The sequence below is a fragment of the Rhea americana genome, unplaced genomic scaffold (assembly GCF_003343005.1).
Source record: "Rhea americana isolate MKP2758 unplaced genomic scaffold, rheAme1 scaffold_215, whole genome shotgun sequence".
Lineage (NCBI taxonomy): Eukaryota > Metazoa > Chordata > Aves > Rheiformes > Rheidae > Rhea > Rhea americana.
In genome coordinates this window covers 1,279,024-1,287,741 of record NW_028186305.1, presented here as the reverse complement: position 1 = coordinate 1,287,741, position 8,718 = coordinate 1,279,024, and the positions used below count along the sequence as shown (strand labels likewise).

At 63.0% G+C, this 8,718-nt stretch overlaps 1 protein-coding gene across 1 annotated transcript; it reads right to left on the bottom strand.

Annotated features, from left to right (window-relative positions):
• Nucleotides 1-2,397: 2,397 nt before the first annotated feature.
• On the bottom strand, nucleotides 2,398-7,130 carry MYCL (MYCL proto-oncogene, bHLH transcription factor). Its single transcript, XM_085305084.1, has 3 exons — nucleotides 7,089-7,130; nucleotides 6,395-6,926; nucleotides 2,398-3,554 (listed from the first exon to the last, which is right to left on the bottom strand). Exons 2-3 carry the CDS (start codon nucleotides 6,897-6,899, stop codon nucleotides 2,989-2,991), a joined length of 1,071 nt encoding a protein of 356 aa, XP_085161210.1. The 5' UTR covers nucleotides 6,900-6,926; nucleotides 7,089-7,130; the 3' UTR covers nucleotides 2,398-2,988.
• Between the last annotated feature and the right edge of the window lie 1,588 nt (nucleotides 7,131-8,718).

Genomic DNA, 8,718 nt, shown 5'->3' with positions numbered 1-8,718 from the left:
CCCCCCATCTCCAATGGGAGGTGGGGGGAAGGAGAGGATGCTGTTGCCATAGCAACAGGGCAGCGGGTGAGGAGGGAGGGGGGAGAGGGGCTGTTGCCATAGCGACAGGAAGGGGAGCGTTGCCAGGGTGACGGCAGCCTCCTTGGAGAGGGGGAGAGGGAAAACCGTCACCACGGCAACACGGGGAGATGGGGAGCGGGCGACCGTCGCCGTGGCAACAGAGAGGGGCCGGGGAAGGCAGGGAGACGGTTGCCAGGGCGACGGCGGGAGGAGGGTATCGCCACGGCACCCGCTCGCCCTAGCAACACACATCCTTCGCCGTAGCGACAGGGAGCGGGAGGATGCCCGTCCCAGCGAGGGGTGCCCGGGAGCCGTCACCCATTGGAGGAGACCAGATTAGCGCCGGCTCGCAAAATCCTCGGAAAAAAAAAATTTACCAAGCCAGGCGTGAACCCCCGGCACCGCAGCCCGCAGCACAGCGCCGCGGCGCGCGGGGGCTCTGCTCACCCGAAAGAAATCGTCCCCCTCCCCAACCACCCGCCCCCCGTGCAAAGATTGCGCAAGGCGGTAGGAAAAGCGCAGCAGCAAAACGCAGCACGGCCCGGAGAAGGCGATAACGGAGCCGAGGGGTTAGCCAGCAAATCGCAAGGAGCAGAGCATGAGCAGGGCAATGCGCGTTTACACAAATACCGCTATCTGGCCCCAAAATGTTTAGGTATAAYGGCTCTAGGCAGCGCTTGCAAATTGCAACACTGAAAGAGCAAGGAGGAAAATCCTGGTGTTTGTTTTGTGCTCTTGGTGGCACTTTCTCCTGTCTGCTTTCTTGGGCCCTCATTGTAGCAATACATGAGGAGACAAACATCTTAGTAATCAGGGAAGTTTCAGGTAAAAACATATTTATGTTTATGGACTTTAAGCAGGATAACACAACGGTATGTGTACAGTAGCAACACTGCTCCTCAGTCCAGTTTGAAACCAGCTACATTTTCAGCTGATTACGAGCCCAACTCAGGCCCTCGAATTTGTGCCTCATTTGCAGGAAAGAAAAATAATGCATTTTAGACATCCTTCATCACGAAGGAGTGCTCTGGTCCTCCCAAGAGAAGACTAAAGAAAAGTACCAAAACCTTATGGAGAGGGTCAYCTCTAGCTAGGGAAAAAAAAATGCTGTCTGCTTAGTAAAATGTCCTGGGAGCATCAATGCACACACAACAAAAACAAAGGTTTAATTTGAGAGACTGGTAAAGCTGTATTGTCTTTTTATTTTTCTGCACTAGTTAGATGCCAAGTTTAGTTAATCCAGCTACATTTTTTAAGGTGTGGGTCCTGTGAGTGCCTTTGCAGGCAGCAGTCACAGCTCTAACCTTCCTTTCTAACGGTGCGTTTGAGTTGATACCATTAGTTTTGCTAGAAATCTCAAATTTCTTCTCAGGTGGGCCCTGTTCTCCCGAGGTCAGGTTTCCCAAATCCCGGGCTTTGAGCCGGCCGCCACCTCTTTGCCTCTCCTCGCGCAGGATTAAAGCCACTTTCCCACCTCCCAGCAGGGCAATGAAAACCGAAGGGCTGCAAAACGCCTTYGGTGCCGGCAACGCACGCAGCTAAGCGTGAGATACTGCAGGGACCAAAGGCACCAGGTTTTTTAAGACCCTCGTTGCAGAATCGTTATTTTCCAAGGCRACTCAGTCTCCCGCAGGACTGTCTGCGGCAGCTCCCTTCCAGCCTCTCCCGGCGGCGACGGGATCCCTCGTCCCTCCGCTCCCCTGCGCTTCGGGCAAGACTCCCGCCGCCGGCGCGAACGCGACCCCAAAGCGTCGCGTTCGGGGAAAGGCGGGAGGAGAGCGCGTATATATAATTTCACCCACTCGGCAGATCCGGGCGCCAGGCAAGGCGCCCGGCATCCTCGCTACCGCCCCCGAGCTGCCCCGATGCCCCGAAACGGGGCCGCGGGGCGCCGCCAGCCGCACGGAAAACGCCGACCCAGGCTGTCTTTGCAACTTATTTATTTACGAAGTGTGAGGTAACGAAGAAAGTGCTAAATCCGACCACAGTGTTAACTCTAACGTTTCTCAGTAGGTCAGCGGGGAGGGCGGCGCGGGGCTGGTCCGGCCGACGCCGCGGCAGAGCCGGCCCCGGGGGGCGGGGGGCAGCGCTCGGCCCCCTCCGGGGTGCCGCAGCCCCCCCGGCCCCGGGAGGTGCAGGAAAAAGGGAAGGGGGGGGAACGAGGCGAGACCCCGGTATCGGAGTGGACAACGCGGAGAGCCGCGAGCCGGGTGCCAGCTTCCAGGGGGGGTCTCGGCGCCGGGGTCCAGCAGGAACCAGCCCCTTCCCGGTCCCCCTAAAGTGCAGCAGGGCTGACTCCTCCCCCCGCAGCAGGAACCCCCCTCACCCCCCCCAAAAAAAAAGTTTATTAAAAAAAAAGCAATCTCTTTACCAATACTTCTCAAAAAGTGGTACAAAAATACAGTATAAAAACACAGCCTCCAGTATAAGACTCGCAGTTACAGCAGCAGTTTCTAGAACACAAAAATCCAAGATGAGCTACTGTGTGAAGTGGTAAGAAAGTGAGGTAAAGTCCAGCCCAAGCTGATCTCGGTCTTTCTCCCGCCGAGGAGACCTCGTCGACGCGCCGCGAGCAACGGCGCGGGGCRGCCCAAGAGGGGACGCTGCCCCTCCGCCACCGTTCGCGCGGGGATCCATCCCAACGCGAGCACCGGGCTGGGCTGCGTCCCGCTGCCCGACGCAGTCACCGGGGAAAGTTCCAGCACAGGACAGGGGAAGAAGAAAAAAAAWAATAATAATAATCTTGCAACGCCCAGCGCCGGCAAGCCGCCCCCCTCCGCGAGCCAGCCCCGCTCCAGGGAGCCCCCGCCGGGAGGGAGCCGCCCCGGCACGCCGGCCGGATCGTGTGCGGTGGCCGCGGCGGGCGCCCCGAGCCCTGCTCCAACCAAAAATGTGCAAATCGAGACGGGGCCGGGGCGCCGGAGGGGGCTAGTGCCCCTGGAGGTGAGCAATCCTTCTGAGCAGCTGGCTCTGCCGCAGCTGCAGCTGCCGTTTCTCGGCCGCCATCCTCCGCTCGGCGCTGATGAGCGACTGCAGGTACTCGGAGGATTTGCTCAGGATCACCACTTTGGGCGTCTTGGGGCAGCTGGCGAGCCCGGGCACCTGGTCCCGCAAGGCGAGGAAGCGCGAGCGGAGGTCGTTGCGCCGCTTGCGCTCCAGGTAGTTGTGGTTTTTCCTCTTGGCCACGTCCTCGCTGTCGGAGCCGGGGGCGCTCCCGGTTTTCGGCAGGCCGGGCTCCGGCAGGGCGCTCTCCGGGGCCGGCTCGGCCGCGGCGCTTGCCGGCTCGGCCGTCGCCTCCTGCTCAGCCGGCTCGGCCTGCGGGCAGGCGTCCGGCGGCGACCGGGCGGCGTAGTTGTGCTGCTGCTGGTGGATGGAGATGTGGAAGTGTTTCATGCAGGGGTCCAAGGGATCGGCGCGCAGCGTGATGGTGACCGGCTTCCTCAGSCCCAGCGATTGTCTCTTCTCCACGGTCACCACGTCGATCTCTTCACCCTCTGCTCGAAACAGGCAAAAAGAGCCGTCACTCGCCAGCCCCTCGCCCCGGCCCGCCGGGCCCCCCACCGCCCCCACGGGGTGCCCACCCGCTGCCTTCCCGGGAAAGGCAGCGCGCACCCCAGCTCGCTGCCAAACAGCTCTGCGAGGAGGGACTATGCGATTTAAACGCTCCTCGGCATCGTCTAACCAGGGCCATGGGAAGGCGCTTTCTTTCCTTCCACTTTCATGCCCCAGGACCCCCGAAAGCGGGACGGGGATTTACTTCCTCCCATTGGCAACACTCATTCAGGACAAAGAATCAACATGCAAGAAACTCCTGGGCCCACAATCACCCCAGACACCCCAGCCCCAGCCCTCGCCTCCGAGGAGGCAAAGGAGGAGCAAGATCCTGGGGGGCCGGGGCCAGAGTTTAACACTGAAGATCTTCCCTGGGGGGCCGGGGCCAGAGTTTAACACTGAAGATCTTCCCCGGCCGCCGGGCGCTTTCATGGCCCATTGGAATTGTAAATGAGGGCTCGGTGGGCAGCGCTGCCCTTTGTTCCCGCTCGCTCCGCTCCCCCCTTTAGTGACTTGTTACTTTTCACAAGTTATAAATCCCATTCATCCTGCCCCGGCACTCCGCATTCAGCCTTCCAGGGACACAGGGGACAGGCCCCAGCAGGGGACGGAGAGGGGAAAGGGGTCCCTGGAAAAGACGTATTGCCACCAGGTTCAGTGAACCTCAAAGGCATCCCCAGTCCCCCCCCCCCACGTTCCCTCTCTCACAAGTCCAGCCCCCGCGCAGGAGTTGGGGGAAGGTTATCGGAGCTGTGAACAATAAGATTCGGACCCAACTCCAAAGGCGCTGCCAGAGCCGGGCCGAATCATCACGGTCTGCTGCCTTTTCACTCCAGCCTGGCTTGTCCTGACACAGTGAAGCCCGGGGGCACAAAACTCGGAGCCTGGGGATGGCGGGACAGCCTTGCTCCAGATGTGCCGCGGGAGCGTGCTCAGGTTAGGAAAGCTCTTGCACCTCTTTTCTCAGGGCTTGGGGAAAACCACAAGGCTGTTCAGCCCCCCCACCAAAAGCCACAAAGTTCCCCAGAGGCTAGAACTGCCACCGGAGCCTCCCGGCAGAGGCTCGTCCCTCGCCCCTTCCAAAGCAGGGCCACGCGGCCGTAGCGGGAGGAACGGGACTCCTGGGAGACGGACACATCCTCCCGATCCCCCCGTCCTGGCCCCTTACCAGGCTCTGACACCAGTAAGCTCGGGGCCCCCAGTAGGAGCTACTGGTTTGGGAAGGGGCCAAAGACTGCAACGCTCGCTGCRCCCAGCCCTCCCCCAGCCGAGGCCTCAGCTGCACTCATCGGTGTCACAACTCCACCGTCCTCAGCCGCGTGCCCACAGACAGACGGACACACGGACGGACGCGCATCCCCCCCACCGCGGCCGCCCATTAATAAAAGTCGGGCTGCGAGACCCCGCCCCTTCGGGAGCCGCCCATTGGCTGCCCCGCGGGGCTGGAACGGTACGGCAGCCACGCCGCTGGGCCCCCATTGGCCCGAGCGGCCGTCAATCAGCGAGGCCCCCCTTTCATTGTTTGCAATCTGTTGCTTTTTGTTCGGGGCCCACGTGGCCCGCGCCGGGCCGGGCCGAGCCGGGCCGCGCCGCGCCGCCCGCGGCCCCTTCCCCTCGCCCGCCCCCCGGCTCGCCCTTCGAGCCTCCTAGCGCCCGCGACCTGCGCTCCGGGTGTAACGAAATCCCCGTCCCGCGGCTCGGCCACGGCCTGAGTCACCGGGAGCAGGTTACTGTCACCGACCCGCGGCAATCAGATTTATTAATGAGGTCACTGTAACGCGGGTCTGCGCTCGCTGCAGGACGGTGTCAGCATTTCTCCGGCGAGCCCGGGCGGCCGAGTCAGCGCGGGGTTACGCGTGAGCACGGAAATAGGAACCACGTCGGCCCCCGGCGGATCTCCTGCTCGGGGCTGCGGAGGGGGAGGCTCRGGGAGACCCGTCCTGCCGCGGAGGMAGAGGCTTGCGAGCAAGGGCTGAAAACATGAGCCTCTCTCCGCGGAGATTAAGGTCTGATCAGAGCTGTGGCGAACTAACCTGCCCCAGGTGACAGTTGTTGGGCAGCAGTATCTTGCCATCAGCTCTGGTTTTGAGTGGGTGAGAGCCACGTGCTCTGCACCCACTTCCGTGACACATCCCCCGCATAAACGCGGTCTCCTTGCAGGGAATCACTCGTGCCCCGGGGAAGGGCTGCGATGCGTGTGGCTGACTGGAGATGTCCCTCCTCACTCCTCCGAGCCACAGCCTCGGGGCGCACCGTCGCCGTTTCATAACTGGGTCAGCCCGYGGGGTTCTTCTGCCGTGGGTCCTGGGCACGGCAGGCTCCAGGGAGGCTGCGCAGCCTGGGGCGGTCCCGGGCGAGGGGGGGGACACAGGAGGAAGCAAGCGAGGCCGAGCTGGGAGCAGAGCGCGCTGCGCCCYGGCTGCATCGGAAGAAACTTCCCACGCCAAGCTTCAAACTTCCCCGCTCGCCTACCTGCCCGGGGGACACGGCAGCCCGGGCACGGGGAAGAGCCGGAGGAGCCGCCTGGGCTGGGGGGCGGGGGGGGATCCCCGCGCCCTCCTTGCTAGAGACCGGGATTTYCCGAGCAGAAATCCCACGGGAAGGAGAGCGGGCAACTTCCCTTTGTTCTTGGTGCCGGGACCGGGGCTGGCTGGGAGCGGCAACAAAGGCGCTGCCCGGCGGGGAGGCCCCGGCCGGCCCCCGCGGAGCCCGGGCAGCGGCCGCGCCGGAGCCGGCCCGCGCCTCGGGAGCCGCCCGGCAGCGCCGGACCTTGATCTCTTACCAGAATCGCTTTGGCCCTCGGATCCCGAGGATGCTGGGAYCTTACTCTCAGCCAGGGGGCAAAGGAAGACGGCAGCAGGGTCCACACATTCGCTCACCGAGCTGTTGAACCCAAAGTCCTGGGCGAAGGAGGGCTTGTGGGGGTTCACCCTCTGCGTGCCCGTGGAAAGTTTCTCCGTCATCGCTTTCTCCAGTCTCTCCCTAGCCGAAAACCCACTCCACATGCAGTCTTTGAGGATAAAAGCGCTYAGGTTCCCAAAGATCTCCCCCGTGTCTATGAGATACTCGGGCTCTTCCCCGGCCAGGCAGTAGCGGGAGAGCCAGCTGGATCTCTCCTCCGCRCCGGAGCAACAGGCTTTGTCCCCCGGGGGGCCCAGGGGCGAGAGGGGCGGCGTGGGGACCAGCTCGAACTTCTTCCAGATGTCCTCGCTGGGCGCCGTGGAGCGGTAGAAGTCCTCCTCCGCGTCGTGGTCGTAGAAGTAGTGCTGGTACGAGTCAAACTCCATCTCTGCATGGGGGAGCGGGATCTGAGCCTGCGGGCAGCAAAGGAGAGTTGGGGGTCAGAGGCAAAAAGAAGGGGAAACCCCCCGGCAGACCAAGGGGGTGCGCACGCACACCCCCACCCCCGGCCAGCCAGCAGAGGGGCATCACCCAGCCGCCCCCCCCCCCAAAGGGGGCGCCCCCCAAGCACCCACCTTCCCCGGCGCTGCAGGTCGCGGCGGCGGCGCCGGCACCAGCCACCGAGCCGGGACGGCGGGTGCATTGTTTCCCCCGCTCTTATAGCCTGTCCGCGGCTCCCAGCCCCGCCCCTGCTTCCCCCGCCGGCCAATCGCCGTGTATAAATTTGCATAGAGGGCGTGGCCTCTGCCTTTTCCCCCGCCCCCTCCTCGACGGGGCACGGCGCGACGGCCCGAGCCTGCCGCCAGCCCCGACCCCTCCGCCGGCAGCTCCCGGCCCGGCTCGGCCCTGCAGCGCCGGCAAACGGGGCCGTCCGAGCTGTGTCTCACGCACACACCCGCCTGCTGGGGGGCCCGCACCGCCTGCACCCGCTGGGCTGTGGCCGTGCCTCAGTTTCCCCATACGCACGGTGCAGAGGGCTCAGGAAAGCCCTGGGTGTGCGCGGGCTGGGCCAGCAAAGCAGTCAGAGCAGGCTTGGAGCTGAGCTTCCAGCAGCATGGTAACCCACAAAGCGGCCCTTGGCTCCCGCGCCGCAGCACGGCGGAGCTGCCCCAGGCAAACCCTCGGCGCCTCCTYGGGGGCCGCACAGCGGGCCCTGCACCTGGAGGCTGCAAACTTCCCTGCTTTGCTTATGTAGCCATGCTCTTTCGTTCATTCTTCGCCTTTGCCCAGAGAAGGTTTCTGGGAAAGCATCCAGGTCACCACTGTCGCCCAGGAGGCTGCTCACGACTCGCTGGGGGCACCACATCCTTCCTGGGCTGTGGGCATAGCAGCGTGGGTAAGATGCCCTACCACAGATGTTCATGGCAGTTGGGGTGAATAGTTTATTTGATTATCAAATTCCTCCCATTAATACAATGCTGGAGTTTGTGAATTCCCAACCAAATTACCTGAGAGGAGCATGAGACTGGCACATAAACAGATTTCAAAAAAAAAAAAAAAAAAAAAAGCTTCAGCCCCGCCAAGCCTCAAGCCCAGCATCTCCCTGCACCCCATCGCCCCACTCAGCACAGCCCACACCCCACAAAGGAGCTCCTGTCCCTCTCACAGCCCCCCAGGATCCTTGTGTTTCCACCAAGGAGAGATTCCTCCTGGGACCCCTCCATGCCTGCCCCAGCGCGGCTGGGGGCTTGGAGGACCCTCGCTCACACAAGAGCATCTCACCCACTCTAGGCTAATCATAGCTGCCAGCACCTTGGGATGGGGCCAGGCTCGGAGCAGTGGGGGTGTTGCTCCAGATTCTGGCCCAGGGCCATGCACAGAGCAGGAGGAGGATGGGGACCGGCTGCCTGCTGACCCCCAGCACAGTCTGCGCCCTGCCATGCTGGGCTGGGCGCCTCTGCGGCCCAGCACCTTGCTAGCATGCCCAAGTGTAACTTCTGAAACTGCTGACTGTTGACTCCGGAGCTCTGTGTCCTCCACACCCAYGTCCCCAGGGACCCACCAGGCACACCTGAGGGACCGGAGGACACCATCCACACACCACTGCCCCCCATCCCACTGCGTGTCCCCTTCTCTTCCCRAGGACTTTGCAGAGCTGGCAACCCCAAAGCCGTGCTGGGGGAAGTGCCAGTTCGCAAGGCTGGTTTCAGCCCCCTCGAAAGGTCAGGGTTTGGGGKCTCCCTTCTGCAAGCTGAAGGACCATTG